Source organism: Leptinotarsa decemlineata, unplaced genomic scaffold, assembly GCF_025532065.1.
Source record: "Leptinotarsa decemlineata unplaced genomic scaffold, Ldec_3_MD MMD2_P_RNA_scaffold_12, whole genome shotgun sequence".
Taxonomy (NCBI): Eukaryota; Metazoa; Arthropoda; class Insecta; order Coleoptera; family Chrysomelidae; genus Leptinotarsa; species Leptinotarsa decemlineata.
In genome coordinates this window covers 9853831-9880686 of record NW_027412526.1, presented here as the reverse complement: position 1 = coordinate 9880686, position 26856 = coordinate 9853831, and the positions used below count along the sequence as shown (strand labels likewise).

General features: G+C 35.3%; 1 protein-coding gene across 1 annotated transcript in view; it reads left to right on the top strand.

Annotated features, from left to right (window-relative positions):
• Positions 1-26387, top strand: part of LOC141481735 (uncharacterized) — a 57624-nt gene extending 31237 nt beyond the window's left edge. Inside the window, exons 2-3 of the mRNA XM_074173807.1 lie at positions 15741-15856; positions 25101-26387. Of these exons, the coding sequence (XP_074029908.1) occupies positions 15741-15856; positions 25101-25194 (210 nt within the window). The 3' untranslated portion in view covers positions 25195-26387. The remainder of the gene's footprint in view (positions 1-15740; positions 15857-25100) is intronic.
• Positions 26388-26856: the final 469 nt, after the last annotated feature.

The window sequence follows — 26856 nt, the reverse complement described above, 5'->3', positions numbered from 1 at the left end:
CAGTCTGCTTTCAGTGCTTTTCCACTCCGCAACTATCGATTGCGATAGTTGCGGAGTTGTTTTGTTGAAACAAGCTCATGCTTGTTTCAACAAAACAAAACAGGAGCAAGCACAAGCACGCTGTTATATGTGCTCACGCACATATTTCCGAAAAAAATGGTACGAAGTTCAATCTATGGATGTTTCGTGTGCATAACAGAGATTTGAAAATATTTAAATCGCATCAGTCTGATTCGCGCGCGCACACACACATATTAGATAGGAAACATATCAGTAGTAAGTAAAACAGGTTAAATAGGCAACTTGAAATAGAATACGTACTAAGTTAGGGTTTATGGTACAAATAATAATTCTAAAGGGTGAAGCAATAATTATGAAACTTTGGCTTAAATGGAATATTTAATGAGGTTTTTGTTTAACTACGAATTTATTAAAAATATCAATTAAGTAAATGTTCAGAGTAGGTTCCGTTGTTTTGTAAACAATAATACCAGCCTTTTGTCAAAGTCTGCACGAACTATCAGCTGGCTTACTATGACTTTTTTATTTTTAATGCTACTTCCCGGACAATTTTTTTAAATGATAAGTGTCCGTCGATACTTTTTTTGTTAAATAAATACTTAATTGGCCGTTTTTGGAAAACAAGTTGGAAAGATCTGTTTTTTGGGTTCTGTCAAAGTCAATAATTTTTGGTTTGTTTGAGACGACTTTTAAATGTCATTAGTTTTCATCATTAGTACGATCTGTACTGTCATTCAGCTGTAGTTGTCACGATGGTTTACAGTATACCTGAGCGCGTGGAGACAATTTTCATAATTGCCTCCCAGAACCAATGTTATTTGAAAACAGCTCAAATATAAAAGGCATCCGGACAAAAATTTAACTTACTTGTACGTCCGCGATTTAGTTGAAAAGTTTAGAGAAACGGGATCAGTGCAAAATAAAAAAAATGCCCCAAGGACAGGACTCTCACATGAGTCGGTTAGAAAGGTGTTGAAATTACATAAGTTCCAATCGTACAAAACAAATTCTTCAAGAACTAGGCGATGATGATTCAGACCGACGAATTGTGATATATTTGTTTCAGTGATGAATGTACTTTTATGCTGAATGGTAATATGTAAATAAACAAAACTGTCAGTACTGATGGAGTGATGCGAATCCGCATCGATTCAGAGAAGGTCACACTCAATATCCTGGACTATTAGGCGATGCTATAATTGGTCCCTTGTTCATATCAAGCAGTTTAAGTGACGACATTTATCTCGATATGCTGGAAAACACCATCAAACCCTTAATTGGGCATGAATTAGAGAACCAAAGGGACGACCGAGGCAACCTAGCTGTAGACGAAGATTTGCTGCATTTGCGACAAGATGGAGCACCTCCTCACTATGCAGCTCCAGTTAAACACTGGATGGATACTAATAATCCGAACAAATGAATTGGAAGGAGAGGTCCCAATGAGTGGGCACAGAGGTCACTAGACTTGGCGCCACCTGACTTTTTTGTGTGGGGTCACCTCAAGTCAGTCGTTATAAAACTCAATCTGCGTCACTTGGGGAATTGCGAGGAAGAATTACGCAAGCATGTCGCGCCATTACTAGCACAACATTTGCCAAAGTTCGTGCAGAATTTCAAAATAGGGTGTATTATTGTTTACAAAACAACGGAACCCACTTTGAACATTTACTTAACTGATATTTTTAATAAATTTGCAGTTCAACAAAAACCTCATTAAATATTCCATTTAGGCCAAAGTTTCATAATTATTGCTTCACCCTGTACAATTATTATTTGTACCATTGGATATCATTTTTTATTGTCTTTTCAATGATGTATCACACGTAAGGGTTTGCAATTTAAACTTTTTGTGCTTTGGTGGGTGGGGCCTAGGGGGTTGATGGGGGTGAGTTCTCTTTCATGTCACTTTAGTTCCCCCTTACTATCCTAGAAACGGTTTCAAGCATTTTTCGATATCAGCTTTCGTTTGTGAGATATAGTCCATTGTAAGTTTTAAAATTGACACACTGTAGAATACAATATTTGGCGCGGTCCGCGGGTCAACAGCGATCCGCATTGCTGCTGATCGCTAGTGTTATCTATCAGCTCCCTGACAAGAGAACTTTGGACACGGCTGTTTAGAATGTAGCCCACGCATCGTAGTAAAACGTAGTAGGGTTGACCTTCCACCGAGAGTAGAATCCTTTGTTTCCATCCAACTACACAATTCATTCATGCATCGGATCACGTTGTTATCTCCCGAGCTGTATCACGGTTCCAAGTAACGAGTCTGTTGACATTTTTTATCAATGTTAATACATCATTAATTACGCCTCAGAAGCGGAAAATATTACACTTGAATTTGTTTCGATACAAACAAATTGATTCGAAAAAGAAACGATATCTTCATGAAAGAAGAACTCATTACGCATTGTTTCGACATGTTTTGTTTGTAAGACGTACGCGATAAATGAAGTGCGTCACGTTTCCTGTTACATGGGAATAATAAGATAATTCCATTCAACCTGATGCAATGCATGTAAAATAATAGTAACAATCTGTGTAACTGTTGATTTGTTTATTTTGCGGAAATTAATGATCACTTCAATGAAATGAATGAAAACACTTTTGTCTAATGTCCACACTACTTAGTTATTATTATCACGCTTTTATTAGCTTCGCCTGTATGTATGTTTGTTTGTAACTCTCCTTTTCATTTCATATTTATTCCCGTTCGAATGCTTGTGATCTGTATTTGACAGAATTATCGACATTATTGCTTGATCTATTCGCGGGCAGATGGCGCTGTACGCAACCTCCTTTATATAATTCGAAGTCACTTCACAAGTATTTCTTCATTTGAAAAAAGTATTATTTTTTTATTAACACACGCGCCTGCTGCCTTATTTGTAACTCTCCTTTGCGCGCCTGCTGCCTTCCTTGGGCTTGGTAACTGATTTTCAGGCTCCTTCTCCGGAATCGGAAAATATCAATGGTCCTTTTTCTAAACAATAAATGTCTGATTGTTCCCAAAGTTTAGATAAAATAAATATAGTTTAAAAAGACTAAAAAACACGCTTTTATAGCATACGAAACTAAAAAATGAAAAATAAATATAGTTTAAAAAAACTCAAAAATACGCTTTCAAAGAACATCAAACTCAAAAGTTGAAAATATTTTTTTAATAAGCTTAAAACAATAACGAACAAAAAATACTAATATTATTGTGAAAAAAGCGTGGGTGCTTTGTGCCATATTTTTTGTATATCAAGCGCCCGTTGCTTGCTAAACCACAATCGTAAAGTTCACGTAGTCCTTTTGGACATATCGAAGGCCTTTGACAGTGTTTGGCACGAAGGCCTTCTACTACACAAATTAGACGCGTTCGACCTGCCTCGGGGACTGATCCGGTGGATCGGGTCCCTCCTAAAAGACAGAAATTTTCAGGTCAGAGTAGAGGGCTCCCTGTCTGACAACAGAGAGATCCTCGCTAGGGTGCCACAGAGAGCTGTGCTCTCTCCCACGTTATACTCGCTCTACACCAGCGACCTCCCGAAGTTCGAGCGTGTGAAGGTGTCCCTCTACGCCGCTGACACGGCTCTCCTCTCATCTTCCATGGGTCGGGAGCTTGGGATCATCTATATGCAACGTGCATTGGACGACCTCGAGCGCTGGTACCTTGAGTGGAAGATCCGAGTGAATCCAGTAAAAACTCAGGCGATAACCATGGGAAGAACGATATCTTCTCCGGCTAGGAAAGTAAGGGTCTCTGGAAGGGAGATCGACTGGCAAGCGCGGGTAAAGTACCTCGGCCTTCTAATAGACCGCAGGCTCACTTGGAACCCACACATTATGTCAGCAAAAACAAAGATCGAGGGCCGGATAGCCAGTCTGTACCCTCTGATCAACAGAAGATCCAAAATGAGTATGAAAAATGAAAAATAAAATTACCATCTACAACACAATGTTCAAGCCTGTCATCATGTATGCTTCAGGCGTCTGGGGACAAGCGGCTCCGTCTAATATCTCCATTTTGGAGATATTGCAAAGTAAGTTGATAAGGATGATTGTGAATGCTCCTTGGTTCGTGCGGAATGGAACCATTCGCAGAGATTTGCAGCTACCTTCCATTCGGCAGTCCATTCAGTCGAGGAATCAGCGAGTTTTTGATTGTGCAGAAACTCATGAAAATCCGTTAGTTAGGGAAGCTATAGATTATGCTGTAGAACCCCTACCGATATAGAAGGCCCCGACACTCTGTCGAATGAGGCCCCCATGTCTCCCGTTAACAGATGAACAAGTTTTTCATCCATCTAACCCCAGCCAGGTAAGGGTACACCGTGAAGGGCGGCACTGATGTTCTGAGAACATTCATGTCGCCATATTACCATCAGCCGTGACCCATTTGTCCCTCTGACAAACATCAGTTGAAAGGGTAAGGAAGCCAGGCTCCAACCTTTTTTAAATCACGACGACAAACAATGTAGGCTTTCAAAATCCGAAAAACACTTGTAGCTGATATACCAGACGCTCAAGGTACTTGTCTGATAGATTGTCGATTATCCATTTGTACATGTCCTGAAACTGCAACTTCAACTCCTTCATTTCTGACAGGTCGGGATACTTCATATTTTCTGTTTTGAACAGAACCTGAAGTTCGAAACTTATCCTTTAACTGTTCAACGTATTGATGGTTCACGTTGTGGTCTGGATGATTCGTACTATAAATTATTGCAGCAACTTTAGCACATTCATTATTTCGATAATAGGTTGCAACAGTTTCTATTCTTTCTTCAGTAGAATAAACCATGTTGGAACACATTGAACAAGGATCACTGAATAGTCGTAATAATTCGTGAAGAAGTGACAGTGGCCAACTACCTACTTTTTGTTTTGCGACTAGATTCAACAAAAACTACCAGTGCAGAAAAAAGTAACAGTGTAGTCCATTTAAAAACGTTAACTACTAATTGAATAAATTCAATAAATCTAGAAGACTTGCGACAGAGAATTATTCGGGAATGCCGATTTCTGACTCCGGACATCTTAAATAATGTAAGGAACGCTTTCGAAAGTAGACTGTATATTGTATGGAACTAGATGGAGGTCATTTTGAAAAATTTATCCGTTGATTTTGTTTCCACTAATATTATTTGTTGTTGATTTCCTCATTAAAATAAACGACAGCGAATTTTCTGTAATTTCTTAAATAAAACGTTCAACATTTAATTTCTCAATAATGAATAAACCAGTAACGACTCGTGCATTGGAAAACAGGGGAGGCTTAAGTCATATAGACTATATACACACAGAAAAGCCCGCCGGAGGCGCGAAAATTTTTATGTTGTTGCACGCTTTGCTTAATACTAAAGTTAGGGCATGGACATGACAATGCATAAAAAGTGCATGAGGAACTATGGACTTTATTTTAGTTTGTAAACCATTTAAATGGCCGGCCATGACCGCAGCCCCATCATAGGTTTGCGCAATTAACTTTTGCCTAAAATTATAGGTGTCACACGTACGAATTAAAAAATTAAACAAATCTTCAGCTGTGCGCCCAGATGAAACATCATGAAAACCCATAAATCGTTCTTTGACATATCTAAAAACGAACGAAAGTTGTGATGTACAGGTAATATCGGTAGTTTCATCAATTTCCCATGCAAAAAAGAAACACTTTCAATCTCCTTGCTTATATTTTCCTTAATAATGTATGCCACACTGTCTATACCGAAAAGTGAAAACCTGAAAACATCTTGAAATTGAAAGAAAACACTTTAAAAACGCATCAAAAATATTACTAATATACTACTATAATATACTGCTATAATTACTGCTATAATATAATACTGCCTGTTTTATACACAAATATTATCAAGAAACACTAAAACGATTTACCGGAATATTTTTTAGTCCTGTCCGAATAATTAAATAAAAAACAAAAGCATTCATACACTAACAGAGACCAACTGGAGGCAAGCCTCCTCTGACGCTATAATTTGTGCAACTGAAATTACAAATCGAAGACATCTGGTTGGATCGGTCTCGTGAAGCCTGTGCTTTATAAAGCGGTCGAAGGCTTGGCTCCCTTGCAACGTATGGCATTCATTATTTCGGGATGATAGTTTATTCGTTATTCGTTCATGGGCGGTGCGTTTGAATATTGTTGATGTAGGATACAGTGTGGTACGTACTACGTAGTGAGTGATAGTGTTTTTTCGAGCATATTATGTATTTATATTAAAAATTAATGGTAAAGTAATGATACCCAAGCAATTTTAGAAAAAAATAATCATAATTATTTGTCAATATCTTTCAATTTATTGTGATGAATAGCCTCAAATTTTATGGGGAGGCTAAGCCTCTCTTGCCTCTTCTGACGAGCCGCCGCTGGAATGAACCAATTTCGACAAAAGTCACAGAGGCAGTAGAGGGACAAAAGACCTTTGAAATGATGTATCACTTAACCGCACTATGTCATTGAAAAAAATAGGGTAGTAGTTGCTGACCGCAGGAGGGTGAAGTTCAGGGTATGATTTTCATATCAGAATTAGTCATCCTCGAAATAAAAATTGACTTGTTCTTTGAAATTTTCGATTACATGTCCGTTTCTGACTTACAGGGGAAGTCAAGTTTTCGCTGGAACGCCCTGTATAAATAATAACTTGTTTGCCAACTTCAGACAAATTGGCGAATACGGTGCATATTATTCTCCAACTTTTCATGGCTTCGAACGTAAACTACGAATATTTCATTAACTTACCTATGAAATGTTCCACCAAAAAAATTTCATTTTTGTTTGCACTATGATTGAAACACACTAAAACAAAACACTGATCCATTTTGATTCAGAAAACTGAACGTTAATGCCTTTTCAAAAGAAGTCAACTCAACGAATACTGAATCTCGACTAATACGCTTCGATTTGCATTTCATTAGTTCGACTTCCATTGTCTAATATAATATAAATTGATTCAAAATCCCTGAAAAAATCTATAAAAATTGAAAAGATTACCTGAAAAAGAGCAATTATATTAAGCAAAAAAACTGAAATTACAATGAAATAAAATACAAGCAACAATCAAAAAATTGAACCATCAACACGAGATGAAAACTAAAAATTAAAAGAGTTCAAGCCAAGTTACTTCACGACGTTTCGATTGTTAGTATCCACTTCCAAACAAACGCTTCGATTTATCTCACCATGAGTTTACCATACTTGGGTCGTCACTAGGCGATTTGAGTGATTATTCCCTTGATTCTTTTTCCATGGTTGTATGCCATTCATATACAGCGTGACTCACGGTCGATGGTAGGTTAGACGTTTCTGGAGAACGCAAAGCATGATTTTTCTGAAAATTTCACCTCTCACATTTCCTTACCTGTTCTATCGATCTAAAATATTTTCAGCATTGCGGCGTTGCCACTTCCATCAAAAAGTCCTAGCAACTTTATTTTTTTAAATAGAACACCCCGTATATTAATTCATTTTTGGAATCGCTCTGGTATTTTAATACTTTTTTGTTAATAATGTCCTATACCTATCTTTATCTGTTTTCGAGATAAAAAATAAATTGTGCTAAATATGGTTTAAAACATGGCCTTAATTGAAATTAAGTACATCAGTACTCTCAATTCATGATATATCATGTCCCTATACCTAAATCGTCAATTTTTCTCAATGAAGTCGCTTCTTCTAGAAACATTATTTTTTTAGAATTTGGATTTAGGTAGCAGTGGAATTCAAGCTTATAGCAGTTCGGTTACTTTTATAAGTAATTTACAAATAATTATCGACGGTGTTTCGAATCATCTTCCAAAATGAATGCAAATATCGATTTTTCAAACGAAGTTCTTATGAAATTATTTATTATACACATGAACAAAGTGATCAAATCATTGTCAGAACGTGTAAAAAATTCAACCAAATGTATCCTGAATTAACACCAATGATCGAGAGGAAGTTTGTAAAGTTACAAAATAATTTCCTTAACTATGGCTCAAAGTTTCCAGGGAACAACTGTACCAAAAATCAGTCATATCTAGGTAAAAAGCAAGATTTTATGGGCTAAAACATGTGAAAGTACCGACAATAACAGAATAGGATGATTGAAAATAACAAAATTGTAAACAAAATATCACATTTTCACAATAAATGCTGAAAATGTTGTCCATTACATTCTAAACACTTTAAAATGTTTTTTTGTACGTGACTTGTGGTTGCTTTTTCAATTTCCTGGGGATCCAGATCTTCAATACTCCGCACTATTCGCCGTCGCAATTCTTCTTTGGGATGCACTGGAGTACTGTATATCCTTTCTTTTAAAACACCCCAATAAAAAAAAGTCAAGTGGCGTGATATCGGGTGATCTCGGTGGCCAATCCCACGGCCCTAAACGCCTAAACCAACGATCGTCGAAGAGTTCGTCAAGTTTCCTGGAAACTTCCTGGGTGGAATGAGCTGGCGCTCCGTCCTGTTGATACCACGAATTTCTATATTCCTCTAAAGGCAAATTTTCAATAAAATCGGTTACAGTCGTCCTTAATATTTGGAGATATCTCTCTGCATTTAGTGTGTCTTCATAAATAAAAAAGCTAATTTTATTGTTCTTCAGAATACAGAAAACATTCAGGTCAAATTTTTCTTGAAAACCCATTTCTTTTATTACATGAGGATTATGATCAGCCCAAAAATGTTTATTCCTTCTATTGAAAATATCATCCCTCGTAAATTTTGATTCGTCGCTCCAAATTATTTTTGACAAAAATTCCCGGTCTTCCTGTGAAGCATGTGATACACCTAAATCTTTTTCTGCACTGCGAATGGAAGCTTGTGGATATGCATAAAAATATGCCAAAACGTTTTGAAGTAACAGGTTTTGGTAATGTTGAAGGTGCTTTTAACATGGAGCCATAGTTAAGGAAATTATTTTGTAATCTTACAAACTTCCTCTCGTTCATTGGTGTTAATTCAGGATACATTCGGTTGAATTTTCTACAAGTTCTGGCAATGATTTGATCACACTGTCCGTGTATAATAAATAATTTCATAAGAACTTCGTTTGAATAATCAATATTTGCATTCATTTTTGGCGATTTTTTGAAACACCGTCAATAACCATTTATCAATTAGTTATAAAAGTCACCAAACTGTCATAAGCTTGATATTTTCACGGCTACATAGAAATCAAATTCTTTAAAAATTATTTTTTGTACAACTGTTATTGAAAATCTCTTTGATAGAAACACTTCAATCAGAACACCTACCAAAAAATCATTTAGAAAAGTTCACACATGCAGTTCGTGCTATTGGTAATATTAAATCCCTGTGAAATTACTGACGATGACGAAGTAGTAGTCAGTCCAACTGTAGAAAGTCCTTCATGACTAACCAACCAAGTCCTCCTTAAAATAACTTGAGTTGGCGTATGTAGTTGTAACATATGCCTTGTAATCCAAAGATCGTGTGTTCAAATCCCATGGACCCTATAATTTTTTTTATTATCAGCAGTAACGTTATACAAAAAAATTGTATGATACATTTGTTAAAAGTGATTTTATTTGGCTCGTGAGTTCGCTCCACTTGCTGACGCTCGTTTTGCAATAAACCCCACTCACAAAATAAAATGCCACTTTCAACACTTGGTAAAATGTGAATAACTATTTTTCCACAAAAACGGCTTTATTAGGAAAACTTGACGATTTAGGTATAGGAACATGTATATCATCTTGAAGCATTTTTTACCATCTTTCAATTAATCGATTAATATACAGGGGGTTTAATTTAAAAAAAATGAACTTTCGACTACTTTTATGCACAATGGAAATAATAGTGAATTTAGCACGCCCTGTATGATATGGAGTTGATTTCTTGGTGTTATTTGAATATTTCGAGTTTGTCCAAACTATCATCAAAATATCAACTTTTCATGAATTGAGAGTACTGATGTAAGTACTTAATTTCAATTAAGGCTATGTTTTGGACCATATTTAGCACAATTCATTTTTTATCTCGAAAACAGATAGAGATAGGTATAGGACAAGATCAACAAAAAAGTATTAAAATACTAGAGCGACTCCAAAAATGTATTAATATACGGGGTGTTCCATTTAAAAAAATATAATTGCTAGGACTTTTTGATAGAAGTGGCAACGCCGCAATGCTGAAAATATTTTAGATCGATAGAACAGGTAAGGAAATGTGAGAGGTGAAATTTTCAGAAAAATCATGCTTTGCGTTTTCCAGAAACGTCTAACCTACCATCGACCGTGAGTCACGCTGTATATGGCAAGTAATGTTATGTAAAAGCTGAGTTCATCTGTTTTTTGTTGCTAAAACCTTTAACTGCAATACCATACGTAAGGCGAGACTCGACAAGAATATTATAATTACGTTTTGCTGCATAACATCCAAGTTCATTCATTACTACTCTTTACTACAAACCTACATCAGAGTATTATGAAACGTTCATCCTACCTGAATATTTCCATTACATAAATCGAAATTGATTTTATTTGTTATTTGCCCCTTCATCCTTGGACAATCAACCATTTTAGATTCCAGCAAGCCACGAGGCGACCATTTTCACTTGTATATGCGCTGAATCTCGGAATGGGATACACTCTATAGTTATTACAAATTCAGTATGGGAAATAACTATAAAAAGAGATTTCCGAGTCCTAACCTAATAATAAAATTGAACCTTCCTTTTATTAAATTCGTTAAACCAGTACAATTTGTGGATTCTCTCTCAAGACAGCCATAAAATATAAACTTTATGTTGATAATAAAACGTCAATCTGAAAGTTAGGAAAGTTCATTTTCCCATGTAGGTACTTCAGATAAATTTTATGTTCATCTGATTTCGATCTGGGTAATATTGTCTTATACCTCATAATAAATATATGTAAGATTTTGGTTATAATTTCATGTATTCTAGTCTGAAGACTAGGTTTGTTAATGATAGTCACAAATGTCTCAAGAAACTGTGTTTATGGACCTACAGAGAATTTCAATATTTACGTCGCGCCGATTTGACGTTGTTGGTAGTAGTGAAAACTACAATTTGAAGGTGAAAACCGTCTATCGATATCTAGCATCATTTCGAAAATACATGTTACAATGGTGTAAAAAACTTATTTTTTCGAAAGACATATCAATAGTTATTGATGGAAAACTATTTTTTTATTGGGACACCCTGTATTTACCTGCATATTTCAATAGCACACTTGATGTTTCACTAGAGTCATCTTTGAAATACATAGCTTTTGCTTTTTTTTCATGTAGACTTTGAAAGGCACACTTTTATCAAGTAGTCTTTGGACGATGCGGCGATAAAACAGAATGCAACACTTTACTGGTAGCTGTAAAATTTTGATTCAAGCACTAAAGACGCTCTTCAATTAATGGGATATTATAGTCTGTTTTGGTAATAATTGGATATCCAACTAAGAAACCAACCGTTGGCCGGCCATTTCAACGGATCTAACTTCTATGGACTTTTACCTCGTGGAAAGGTTGGAAGATTTCATTTTAAAATCCCGTCTAATTTTAGATACATTTTTCTCGAAAGTATGCGTGATAAGCTTTCTCAACATTCCATAGCTACTACTAAACAATTTCTTTCTGTTTTATCGCCGCGTCATCCAAATCCCTCTTGATCAAAGTGTGCGTTTCAAAGTCTATATGAGAAAAAAGCAAAAGCTATGTATTTCAAAGATGACTCTAGCAAAACATGAAGTGAAGTGCAAAAGTGAGAAATTACATACTTTGTGTCTGCCCCGCTGGGGACCTAATTAGGTTTTTAGAGTTCGACAGAGCCGTACTCTTACCATCTGACCTGAAAGACCACTCACCATACAAAATAATCGGCTTCCTTGAGAAGTTGGGTTTATTTGGTCGAGTGTGAATAGGTGTGAACCACGATAAACCCTTGCGGGTTGCGGTGGAGGGTCGAATAGACCCACTCACTTTGGACCTAACCTAACTTAGCCAACTTGCATCACTTCTTATTACTTTGCCCAACTTTTTCAGTGAAGAGATTTTTAAAATCATATTCGAAATGTAAAAAATGTCTTTCGAAATTGGATTTAATTTAGTACGAAATCTCTCCAGTTCAGCTGTTTTATCAAGAGAGGTGCGTGCCACGCTTGATGAAAAAAATTATGATAAATAATGATGTCATACCCTTCTCATTTCCATTCATCAAACATTATACAAGCCATTTTAGTCAATCTTTGTTTCGTTATTTTGTGTCATCAAAATTTAAACATTGTCCTAATTCATCATATTTGCACTTTCATTTGTCGAAATATGTTGAGACATTTTAGATTTTTGTTTGATTTTTTTTTTGGTTTTATATTTCCATTGTCTTCCATTGTCTAATATGATGAATTGATTTGAAATCCCTGAAAGAATCTGTAGACAATTAAAAATTCAAAATTAAAAGATTCCAAACAAAGTTACTTCACGACGTTTCGATTGTTAGTATCCACTATCGTTTACGGGTAATAACAGGTTGGAGCCTGGCTATCTTAACCTTACAACTGGTAACTGGACTTATTCCTTCAAAATCTATCTAATTATAGGTCATTCGAATGCTTTCATCTATCCCCTCGTCCCTCTCTCCGCTTCATTGATTTTAGCGGGAGCTGACCTTTTGGCGGGAATTGGTCGTGTTCCGCTTGATTGGAAGTTTCCATATGTTGCGTATCTCTTCGCTAGCTTGGCTAAATACGTTGTTGGACGACATATATGCGGCTTCTTTGGATTTTCTCCTAAAGCAGTGTTCCTCCTTGTGGATGATTTCAGCTTGAAACCACTCGACATTATGTTGATGAGTCCATAAATGCTCTGCTATTCCTGATTTGCTGGTTTCTCCTCGCTGGGTGTGTTTCTTGTACTCGGCAATGCGAACTTTCAATGGCCTCTTAGTTTCACCGATGTATGATTCTCCGCACTCGCAGGGTATACGGTAAATAATGCAATTCTTGGAATCGCAGTCCGTGTTTGGTAGCTTGGTTTTCGTGAGGCTGCTACGGATAGCTCAAATCATCCACAAGGAGGAATACTGGTTTAGGAGAAAATTTAAAGAAGTCGCATATATGTTGTCCAACAACACATTTAGCCAAGCTAGCGTAGAGATACGCAACATATGGAAACCTCTAATCAAGCTAAACACGACCAACTCCCGCCAAACGGTCAGCTCCCGCTAAAATGAAGCGGAGAGAAGGAAGGGGATAGTTGAAAGCACTCGAATGACCTATAAATAGTCAGATCTCGAAGGAATAAGTCCAGTTATCACCCGAAGGTGATTGGGGATACTAACAATCAAAACGTCATGAAGTAGCTTGGTTTGGAATCTTTTTTGTTAATGATATTTTAAATTTTCATCTCGTGGTAATAAATAGTTCAATTTTTTGATTTTTTGGTTGTTGCTTGTATTTTATTTCATTGTAATTTCAGTTTCTTTGTTTGATGAAATTGTTATTTTTCGATTAATCTTTTTTAATTTTTTACAGATCATTTCAGGGATTTCAAATCAGTTCATATCATATTAGACAATAGAAGTCCGAACTATTGAAATGCACCACAAAAACAAGTTGTCACAATAAAAGTACTCGAAAATAAAATTCACGAACAAAAATTTTTATTAAAACTTTCCTTCAAAATACTCATCTACTTACTAAGTAAAAACATTTGCCCAATAGAAAGTCACTCAAAGTTTTTTTGAAGCGATATAATGCTCATGTTCTTTTAACAATATCTGGAAGTAGGTTATACTCGTATATCCTAGGTCCAATACAATTGGGAAAATTTGATATCGAGTCTCGCATATGGAACTTGAAGATTATTTTTTTCCTTGTATTCAATGTATGAATGTTGGATTTTTTGTAAAATTTGACAATATTTTCAAATATACCTATAGACGCATACTTCAAAAATATATAAACTTGCAAAATGTAAAATTTTATAGGAAGGGAAAATATTTCTACATGAATGATCGTAAAAAACTCCTGCCATTAGTCTCAAAATTGTTTTTGGCTAATGATAACATCCTGTGCATTAATAGTATTACCCCACAGACACAACACAGAGTTTTCTGGACAAATACATTCAAAGAAAGGTAAATTAATTTCTGATACTGGTGATAAGTTCACTGTCGTCATTTAAATCAATAATGACTTTATTTTCGCCATTGATATGGAAGTGCCCAATCTCCATATAGTCTTTTTCAACTAAAATTATATTTTTAATCCTATTCTGCCAGTCTTCTTCGGTAATATTGGGTACTTGTTCTTCAATTAGCTATATTACCTAGTTATCAAATTTTGGAAAATTATTTTTACGCCTGATACTTTGTTTTGATTTTCCCTGAATCAACTCGAAAGGGTTGAAAACACAAAAATAGAAGGTAAGTCTCAGTATAGTGTATCCACACTTATCAGCAATACTCTCAAGGGCATATACTTTTTCAAATGTTGTTGTGTGTGAAAAAGTAGTTGATTTTTGGTATAGTAATCTTCAAAATTCAAATTGTTATCCATTAAAAAACTACATATTTCATCTTTTCTCGCATTTTTATTCGGTACTTTCATGAGCTATCGCGAATGATAGGAAGCGTTGTCAAGAACTATTACACTATTCGCATCCAAATTTGGGATCCATGTGTTTTCAAACCATTCCTCAAAAATATTAGCTTCCATGTTCTTATGATAGTCAACATTGCGGTCCTCATTTTTCCCACATAGTTTTAAAGAATTCGAAACCCATCCTTCACTTCCTCCGCAACCACAATGATTAGTCGCGATCCTTTGTTTGCAGGCATGTTAGGCGCATACAGTCTCGAACCATTAGTCCACCCTTTCGTAACTGTGTTGTATCATACTAAGTTTTGTCCAAATAGAAAATATGCCGTTATTCTCGTCTATATTTAGTTATTTGTTCTAAGTATTTGTTAGGCAATTCCACTATTCTTCTGCTTTCCAAAACTGCTTGACATTTGTTTATTAATTTAAATCTGAATTCTAGTTTCTTTATCCAATTCTGAAAAGTTTTGTCACAGCAGCTCACGTTATGGCCGGAAGTACTCAATGTCTTCCTTATGATTTCAGTGATAGAAAAGTCATTGCTTTTGTAACAGTCGTATATTGTTTTTTTCAATGATTTTATTAGATGAACATCTAAAGGTTTTGGTAATCCCGTATCACATCGCGTCTTGCGTTCATAAGGTTTGTTTTTGGCTATTTGAACGTACAGTTGAGAAAGGAGTTTCGGTCAAATCTGATATTGCTTGTAATAGTTTATTTCCCTGGAAACCAAAGTTGAGATATATATTCTTATAAACATTGAAACCAACTTCAAATGTGCACTTTATCGTTCACTTCGACTATACTATTAAATTTTGTTTAAGGGAGAGTACACCCCAAATTTTTTGCAAAATCGTATAGAGCAGCCTATCCAAAATTTTACGAAAGATTTTTGTTGAACTTCGGCATTTTTCTCATTCTTACAGCTCCCACCAAACTATCATCCCAGGCATTAAAAAAACTCATTATCGCAACAGGCAATATGGCTGCAAATCACAACAAACAATTAATATTGATTAATAGTTTCAAGATAAATCGATATTTGCTCATCCTATTGGTCGTTTCACATAATGCAATTCATCGATTTCTATTGGAGAAGAAATATAGATTTTATTGGTTTGCATTGATTTTTGTTTTTTTTGTAGAGATCCGAGGATGCTGCTAAGAACGTGACAGAACCGCCTTGCTTGGGAAGAACTCCATGCGGATGGGCGGTGTACAACAAGATGGACAGGGTGATCGAATATTTTCTGGATAATAAGTGAGTAAAATACAGTTCAGTTCATCAAAAACTACAGTGTAGCCAGTAGAGATCGTATCATATGCGAATTTTCAATTGATAGCTTTATTTGAAGTTTAAAATAGCAGTCATGTAATTCACATAATCAGTCATTTGTTTCTTCAAAAAAATTCCAAAAGTAGCACCACACTTCAAAATATCGAAAAAAGTAATTTGAAAAAATTTTTTCAAATGCAATTTGTAACGTATTTAAGCTGCTGAACATAATTTTTATTTTCAAATATTTTTGAAAATTCCACTACTGTTGGAAAATAAAACTCATTGCAACTATATTACTCAATTTTACATTTTCTTAATTTAGTACCATACTAAATATGTGTGTTTTTCTGCCAAATCTGAAAAGATTTTTTCGTATCTTGAAGTAATGTATAATAATATTAAGAAAATTGTTCATTCATATATATATATATATATATATATATATATATATATATATATATATATATATATATATATATATATATATATATTTTCATGGAATCAACTAACTTGAAGATGTGAAAGGAAATTCTTAAAAAACGTGGTCGGTTAAATTGAACAAAAGTTTCCTATTTTGGGAAACTTGGATAATCTCCTCATATCGAGATTTCGAAATATTCGCCAAAAACTAGAATTGTCTAATTTCGTTTTTTGGATCAACCGCCTCCATTTAGAATGGCATTAAAAATGCAGAGAATATTTCATATTTGTTATAATCTTACATAAACCAATTTGCCATGCGTTTCAGAGTCAGAAATGCTTTATTGTCATAAAAGTTTAGGTTTTGTTGACAAAGGTTTTGTTGACAAGCACACTTCAAAAAGTCTATAGTAAAAGTCTGTGATAAAAATGTTTTTAAGTTGCAATTAACGGTTGCGAAGTCATCCGAAAGAAATTCCTCAATACTATAATAAGCTTTATCTAGCAGAAGATTTTTTACTCTTTTTCGAAACTGTTTGTAGCATGTTAACTTATTGATTGAAAGGGGGAGATGATTGAAATATTTTTTGCTATTATAAAGAATCGAGTTTTTAATTTGTGCTGTTGACGGGATAGGCAGAGGAATATTGAATGTGAGACGAGTGGCATAACTTTGAGTTGAGTTGAAATGTGCTTTTTGTGCATTAGACAGACTTTCTAAAATAAAGAGGCTGTAGACTGTTAAGATGTGATGAGTTAAAAAAGGGGCTTACAGGAATCTTGGACTCTAGGTCTGATAATGAATCTCACTGCTCTTTTTTGAATTGTGAATACTTGACTCATTAAGTTTTGACAGATGCTCCCCCAGAAAAAAAACTCGTTCGTTGAATTTTATCAACTTTATTTTTTAAATGAGGACCTCTATTTTTTTCATCGTCTCTGTGATAACAAGTTCAGCTATGTATTACAATACATGTGTTTTGAGACGTTTTTTTCAATCAGCACAGTATGGTCATACAATTAACGCTTAGAGTTACCTCAAAAAAGGAGGGACCAATATTTCTTGGATCTAGAACTCAAATATATATATATATATATATATATATATATATATATATATATATATATATACATTGGAAAAGTCTAGGTATATTTTTAAAAATGGCAATAATTTTTTTAGATCGCTTTAGGGAAAAAAAGTTGACAGGTGATTATTAAACAAATGTAACTTACAACAAAATTTATTAAATGGTCAAAAATACTGAGTGCGCATATAAGCAAAACTAAAAAAAAAAATGGCTCTTCTTTGGCACCCCGAAAAAAAATCATAATACAAAAAAAAGTTGGAACCACGCTGGTTTATTACGGCCCTACATCTATCGTGCATCGACAAAATGAGATTGTCAATGTCTTGTTGAGGTACATTTGCCCATTCAGCGATTAAAAGCTCTCTCAATTGAAACGTTGTGTGAATGTTCCCCATATGCGGAGTAATTCTTCGTTGAAGATGTCCCACACATGCTCGATGGGATTCAGGTCCGGTGATTGTGCTGGCCATGGCAATACATCAACTCCTTCATTGGTGAGCCAGTCAGTCACTAGACGCGCGACATGTGGACGAGCATTATCGTGCATTAGGTGGAAGTTTTCACCAACAGCACCAGCAAACGGACGGACGATAGGTAGAAGAATGGTGTCGAGGTACTGTCGAGCTGTGAGGGAGCGATTTGGAAAAACGAGATCGGTTCTGCCGCCGAGCATGATTCCGCCCCATAGCATTACTGTACCACCTTTGTATGTGTGGACTTCCTGGACGTCTCTCAAACGTTCATTATTTCCAGGTCGTCTCCACAGTCTTACTCGACGAGAATCTGGATGAAATCCAAATCTGGATTCGTCTGTAAACAAAACTGTGGCCCAATCATTTGCATCCCAGTTTTGATGTTCTTGACACCACTCTAATCTTCTACCGCGATTGCCTCTTGACAAAGGTGGACATCTAAGTGGCCTTCTGTTGTGGAGATCTGCTTCATGCAGTCGATTTCTGACAGTATCACGACCAATGGTTACCTGGTGCGTCTGCTGCAACAAGTTAACCAACTCAGGTGCTGTGATTGTCGGTTGTCTTCTTGCGGTTAAGACCAAAAATCGGTCTTGAACTGCAGTTGTAGCGCGTCCTCGCCCTGAATGTTGTTCGGCTGGACTGCCAGTTTCACGGAAACGCCGCCACAATTGACTGATAACACTTTGGGAGACCCCCAAACGAAGAGCTACATCATTTTGTCGCATGCCACCTTGAAGAAGCCCTACAGCTCTATTCATCTCCGCCAATGGTAAGTGATGGAGTTCCATGTTAAAGTAAATATTTCCAGTTTAATTGCTGAGCAAGAACTGCATAGAATGTATATATATATATATATATATATATATATATATATACAGTGTGTCCAAGATAAGGATCCTAAGCATGGGAATCTCAGTACCTGTTGGAGATACAGCTTAGGTTAAATCAGGAAAAGGTTGTGTTCTTTAAAGCTTATTTACATGCCGTTTAAAAATTTGAAGAATTTTCATGGCCTGCTGAGATATTTGGGAAAAACGAGAATTTGAAAATATCAATTTTATTTTTTTCTGACTTTATTTGAAAAGATATCAAAAAACGAATAACACTTTTTCATTGGCACTTTCAAGGTACTACACGATGGTATTTTTAGTTTTTATATCCGACGTATCGTTTTCAAAAAACCATCATCAACTTTATTTTTTTAAATAGCCCGAAAAAAAAGTACACCCTGTATCTGATTTCATTTTTTATTGCGAATTCAACGATGTAACACATGCCATTGTTTTCTTTTTAGTTTAAGGGAAAATTGCATTTTTTCTATTTTCAAAATGTATTTTTAAGTAGGTTAATAATGATTTTTTTAAAGTAATGAAAACAACAAAGAAATTAACGCATTTTTTATTCAATTCAAAGGAGGTGTTCAAACAGGTTTCTGTTATTTTCCAAACATAAGTATGATCTTCTAACTGTAGAACTTAAAACATCACGTAACATCTCTGATGTAATACTGTTAAATGCGACAGTTACACATTCTCGTAACTGCTGTTCAGTTTCAAAAGAATATTGGTAAACCGGGTTTTTAACAAAACCCCATATGAAGAAGTCCAGAGGAGTTAAGTCAGGGGATCGCGCTGGCCAAGACACTTCACTAAAGGTTCCAATCCACCTTCCAGGAAATCGCTGCGAAAGATACTCTCGAACTTGTCTAGAATTATGTGCAGGAGCACCGTCTTGTTGAAACCAACAGTTATTGACCTGTGCCAGAGGTAAATTATCTAAACAGTCTTCTACATAGTTTTGCAATAAATTATGGTATCGTTCGGCGGTCAAAGAATTATAGTAAAAAAACGGACCTAGTATTTCAGTTCCTAAAATTGCACAACACATATTAAACCCAAAACGTTCTTGATGTCTTGATATTTTCTTAACACGCGGATTTTGCTGAGCCCAGTAATGCGTATTGCGGCGGTTGAAGATACCATTATTAGTGACCATACTTTCGTCGGACCATATTATTTTTGAAGGGAAATTATAATCTTCTTCACACGCGCGTGTATACCATTCGCGAAAATTTCGGCGCCGTTCGAAATCCCCTGGCAAATCCTAAATTTATAGGGGTGATATCTATTTTTACGCAAAATAAATTGAGCTGTGGATTTGGCTACTCCTACATTATTTTCGATTTGCCTAGTTGATATTTCAGGGTTCTCAACAACTGCTTGTAAAACATTATTTTGGGCTTCTTCTGAAGATTCCTTTTTTCGAGATAAAACAGGCTTTTTAAATGAACCATATTCTTTTAAATTTCGAGCCAGCTCTAAGAAAATGGACTTACATGGCTGCTTTCTTTCTGGATATGTATTAAGATACATTGCTGCTGTATTTACAGTATTTTTGTGGCACAAAATGTAGCACGTTAGCATGTCAAACTTTTCTTCATGGCTATAATGCTCACCCTGCATATTCGACGATAATAACACAATATTATCTATTCAACAATAAACAATAATAACGACAACAGTAACAATAACTCTAAAAACAACAACTCGACAAACAGGCTAACAACAACGACAATTACTATTTTATCGTGTAAATAACTAATATTTGACAGGCTCGGTGACAGGTATTTACGTCAAAGCATTTGTTTGCAACGCCTACTTAAAGATTTTTTTAAAAATAGAAAAAATGTGATTTTCCTTCAAACTAAAAAGAAAATAATGGCATGTGATACATCGTTGAATTCGTAATGAAAAATGGAATCAGATACAGGGTGTACTTTTGTTTCGGGTCATATAAAAAAATAAAGTTGATGATGGTTTCTTTAAAACGAAACGTCGGATATAAAATCTAAAAATACCGTCGTGTAGTACCTTAAAAGTGCCAATGAAAAAAAGTTATTCGTTTTTTGATATCTTTTCAAATAAAGTCAGAAAAAAATAAAATTGATATTGTCAAATTCCCGTTTTTCCCAAATATCTCAGCAGGCCATGAAAATTCTTCAAGTTTCTAAACGGCATGTAAATAAGCTTTAAAGAACACAACTTTTTCCTAATTTAACCTAAGCTGTATCTCCAACAGGTACTGAGATTCCCATGCTTAGGATCCTTATCTTGGACACACTGTATATATATATATATATATATATATATATATATATATATATATATATATATATATATATATATATATATATATATATATATATATATATATATAAATATATATAAACTCCACATATTCTGGAAGAACATGTAATATATAAAGTAACAAACAGAAAAAAGGTAATGTCAAAATACTCCTAACAATCTACATCGTTCACGATATCTCAATAAATGTTCAAATTGCCGTCTATCATTCCTTAAACATATATTTGCTCTTGCAATAGATTTTTGTGGCAATTTTCTAGCATTTGTGGAGTTATAGCCACGCAATCCCGTCTTGTTCAAGACTCTTGATAACAACAGACCTCCCATTTTCGAGGGCGCTAAACGCCCAAAAAAGAACGATTAGGTGGTCGTCAAGAAGGTTATCACAGCACCGGCAGTTGAATGGGCTATCAAGTCGTTTCAGCCCTTCAAATCTCCTGGAGAAGATGGTATATTTCCAGCTCTTCTTCAAAACGGACTGGAAATAATTTTACCTGTTCTCATATACCACCCAGGCAGCAAGGGTGGTATATATACCTGAAGTGGGTCGGAAATACCCACACCCTAAATCGGTGCGACCAATCAGGAGGGTGGCAATACATGAATCCCCCTGAATAAACAACAGTATGCCTATTAAACCGTCAAATCGATAGATTTAGCATTAAACAACCTTGTAGAGAAAATCTCCCACTCCCTTTACAACAAAGAGATTGCGGTTGCTGTATTTCTCGATATTGAAGGAGCATTTGACAATGCACTACCTGAATCTATAGGATCATCTCTGGCTAAAAAAGGTATAGAATCGACCATAACTGGCTGGATCTATACCATGCTGGTAAACAGAACTGCAACTATGACTCTTCAAGGCGATGCCATTAGGCTCAGGATCACTAGAGGCTGCCCTCAAGGTGGGGTACTATCTCCCCTTCTGTGGTCGCTCTTGGTGGTAATCTGCTTGATGCCCTCGACAGAAAAAAAGTTGATCCGTAAGTTTATGCAGATGACCTTGTTATCTTGGCAAACTCCACGTCGAGAAGGGTAGCTTGTAATACACACAAAGCCAGATTGTCCCTATTGACATGTCAAAGGATTTGTGGTTAAACTTGGAGTTTGGGTCCCAAACAAATCCATTGGATTTATGTGATGATTGTCAAACCAATGATCACTTATAGTGCAATTGCCTGGTAGCCGAAGACTTTACAGAAAACGGCCCAGGCGAAGCTCTCTGGCTCACAGAGACAGACTTGTCTGGCAATCAGTGGTGCCATCAGTACCACACCGTCAACAGCCATGAAGATCCTTCTGGATCTACCTTCTCTCCACATTTTTCTGGAGAGGCTCTGTTTGGATAGTGATGAAACAGCAGAACACATCCCGCTGGTGAGCCGTACTCTTACTACCTGACCTGAAAGACTACTCACCATACAAACTAATCGGCTTCTTTAAGAATCTGGGTTTATTCATAATCATAATCATAATTGATTAGCCCAAGTATGTATAAAGTACATTTAAGGTTGTCATAACAGAGGTATAAGTATATGTATAGAACGTAGATTCCGTGTAAAACATAGAACAAGTAAACGACATATAGTTTAGTGACAAACGGTACATGACATTTACAGTATCTGAGAAACTTTCAACAAAATTATTAACAATTTCAGTGGATTATGGTTGTATTTCATCAAAAGAGAAGTCAAAAAATTCGTCGAGTTTGTAGAAAACATTATACAGTAAAATTTCCATAACTGCAGCTTTAAATCTTTTTATCGAAGCATTTTTTATTCCATTTGGTAATTTATTGAAAAGTTTCAGAGCAGTATAATTTGTTGGCTGCTGAGTTCTTTTCATTCTATGGTAGGGAATACTCAATAAATTTTTATTTCTGGTGTTGTAGTAGTGATATGATGAATTTAGAGATAGTGAATTCTCATTTTCTTTAATGTACATCACGCATTGTTATATAAAAACTGATAGTAGAGTTAATATATTTAATTTTTTAAATAATGGTCTGCAGTGGTCCTTGAAACCAGCTTGAGCTATTATTCGTATGACTTTTTTCTGCAATTTGAATATTCTCTCACTATCTGAAAAGGTACCCCAAATTAAAAGGCCGTAAGAAAAGACCGAATAGAAGTTACTGTAGTAGTATGTTAGTGTCGTGTCAAAAGTAGTGAATTCTGTAAGTTTTCTGATTTGATAAACTACTTTATTCAATTTTGCTGCTAATTGCTCAATATGTTTTTTCCAATTCAAGTTAGTGTCAATATGGATGCCTAATAATTTCACGCTATTTTGTTGATCAGATTTTCCGAATAGTAACCCGTTTGTTTTTTTCAGTATTTAGTTTAAAATTGTTTGCTGTAAACCAATTGGTGGCTCTCGCTACTGTTTCAGATTTTTTTACAGTTAATTCCTGTACCTCTTGGGCTACATTCAGAATGGTCGTGTCATCCGCATATAAAATAGCTGCATCTGCGTTCAGGTATTTTAGTAGATCGTTTATAAAAATAATGAAAAATATTGGTCCTAGGACAGACCCTTGAGGAACTCCGATATCTAAAGGCAATAATTCTGATTTTTCGCCCGAGAGTAAAACAACTCTTTGCTGTCTCCGACTCAAATAAGAGGAGAAGAGCTCAAGAGCTTCACCTCTCGATTCCATAAAAATCTAATTTATTCAGGAGATAATCATGTGGTACACAATCGAATGCTTTAGATAAGTCAAGCATGGTAACAGAAAAAAGTTTATTATCGTCTATTGACGTTGTGATTTTTTCAAGAATGGATATCAGTGCTTTCGTCGTTGATTTATTTGTACGGTAACCGTACTGCTCTTTAGCAAATAGTTGTTTTCCCTCGAAATAAGAAACGACTCTGTTTTTAAGCAGTTGTTCCAAGATTTTCGAGTGTGAATAGGACAAGGTCAGGACAGGACAAAGTCAAGTATCTTGGACATATTATTGATAAAATCGGGTTGAGAACTTCTGAAGAAAAGACACAGGCCATTAAAAAGGCAAACATTCCAAAAAATGTCACAGAGTTGAAATCGTTTTTGGGAATGGTTAATCTTTATTGTAAATTCATTCCGAATGCATCAGACGTGATGCAACCTCTATATGAATTATAAAAAAAAACACTTGTTTGATTATAACCCTATCACAACAATTGGCGACACCCCCACCACAACCCGTAAGGATGCTACAAATGCAATACGCATATATATAGACGGCTCAAAAACCAAAGAAGGCTCAGGATGTGGAGCGTACTCCAGATCACTAAGCCTAAGGATTAAGTGGGGAATGGAAAAAAATACCAGCGTGGTCCAAACAGAACTGGCTGGTATCTCAATCGTCACAAAATAAATAACCGGGAAAGTAATGTCTGGCAAGCCCTGGTAGCCTTGAACAGACAACGTGTTACCTCAGGGCTAGTACTAAAGTGTCACCAAGATTTAGCCAAAGCCTCGGTACATAATAACATTATCCTGAGGTGAGTTAAAGGTCACGACAGGAGTAAATGTAATCCCATTGTCGACTCTTTAGCCAAGGAAGCGGCTGGACTAAGAATTTTAGGACCCAGTGGCATCTTGGGCCACTAGGTCCTAGGCCAGTAGGATTTCTGACTGGTCACTGTCAACTAAGGAAACACCTCAATAATATGGGGCTAGTGGACACACTTTTATGCAGGATGTGTGAACAGGAAGACGAGACTGTCAGGCATGTCCTATGCGAGTGCCCGGAGTTATCGTCAATAAGAGAGTGTGTGTTCGGCGAGTCTTGGCCTACACCTGCCGATATAAAGGAGATGTCTTCAAGTACAGGATGGACGATGACCTAGGAGGACAACTCCTCGGGAGGATATACAATGGGTCACATGTGGCCTAAGTGATATGGGTTTACACTCACCCTCCCTACTCTACAGATACAGATAGTGTTGCCAGTTCCCGAAATATAAATAGTCCCCCGTTGAACATTTTATTTAGGACGCGTTTCACACTACACGCTAGCTTCATCAGTTGAACTGATACGACCAGTGCAGAGTGTATATTATTGAACCTTGAACAGATCAAGATTTTCACGAAAACTTTTTTTTGCAGATGCTCTTGCGTAGATGGTAAGAAATGCTTACGGGACGGAGATGACTTGTCGATAGCAGCATATGTCTACAGATGCGTTCTTCCCATAACGTAAGATCTCCATACTCCCGCCATATTTTAAATAGGTTAGCTTTTATACATATACATTTTTTTTATTAGTTTCATAGATATTGTAAAGTTATGACGCACAGTTCGTCAAAGTTAAGTGTTTTTAGATGTTGATTTGCTTTTCATTTTGTGGTATTTCTGTAGCAGAAGAGACTGATGGTTAATATAAGATAAACATACTGGAATGCCACAACGTGGAATTATATACTCTTGTAATGAATACTTTTCAAAATAGACACGAGTAAGTCTTTTCACTGAGGGTCTCTATACAATCATATTGATCTGCAACCATTACATAATAGGTGTATGCTATTCGCTTTCTAGTTGACGAACTAGAGATGAAGTAAAAAAAAGTTATCAGTATATACAAAAAACCTTTGATGTATTTATAGTTATGGTATACATGTAACATAATACACATTACGAATACAAGTTTCGTCATTTTTTTAACATTTCTTATTTGAACATCAGTGTACAATTTTTTACAGAAAAAATTTTTTTCTTTGAACATAACATATTTTTTTACAGAAAAAAATTAACAAAAAAATTCTCATCATGGCTGATAGAACCAAAAGTGAAAAGACAGATTATCGATATCTAGATGTTTTATGAACTGTAACTGGTTGATGATGTAGGTAGTTTAGACAGATTTTAGCAGACTCAATGTTGACCTTAAAAAACATGACGATGAAACAATAATATCAGTATTTCTAAACATAGTTGATAGTTTAAAGACAAAAATTTGTTTTACTGAATATGTAATCACTCTATATATCTTGTCTTTTTATAGATAGATAGATACTCTCTTTTTCATAATAATGATGATTTTACCAATTGTCTGTATGTGATTGATTAAATGGGTAACGTGTTTTTTTTTAACGAAATGCATTTGTCACTTTTTTGACTTTTTTTAATTAAATGCTAAGAGGTTTTTATCTAGGCCTAATATTCCAAAGAATGTTGTTAGGATATTTCTTCGTTGTTTCCTTTTTAAACAATTACCAATATTTTAACTTTATATTTGTATAATTAGTAAAATAGTTGACTCATGTACTTTTAGGTTATGTAAATTTCCTAACTTGAATGTATCATTTCAAATTCATCAGTGTCGTCGATTCGAAAAAACTTATATCCTGTACATGTCGATTATTTTCAAGAAAATAAATATAATAAAAAATCTAGGGCATTTATTATTGACCTGTTTCAAAGGAAGCGTATAAAATACTCTATTACTAAAGAAAAAATTATTATTTCAGCAAACTTGATGGAAACTGGCATATCATCAACGTTTTGAGTATTGCGTCACATAAAAAATAGTTTTATCTCGACTTGAATGAAAATAAAACTCACTAAAGTCGGAGTTTGAAATAATACATTTCCAATAAAATTTCCAGTTTGAAGTCTGAGTTTGACATTTTTTTTACTTGATAATTTTGTTTAATTTATTTATGGAATTCTGACTCGGAATTTTTATAAATCCTGACTTTGCAAATCTGAATTATATTGAATTTTCATTCGCGAGTGAAAGTGTCAATTTATCATTTAATAAACGGACGCTTTTTCGCAAATAACTCAAAAAGAAAATATTTAACCGAAAAAAGCATTCTCAGTAAAAATGTAGCTTATAAGAAAAAGTTAGGATAGGTCC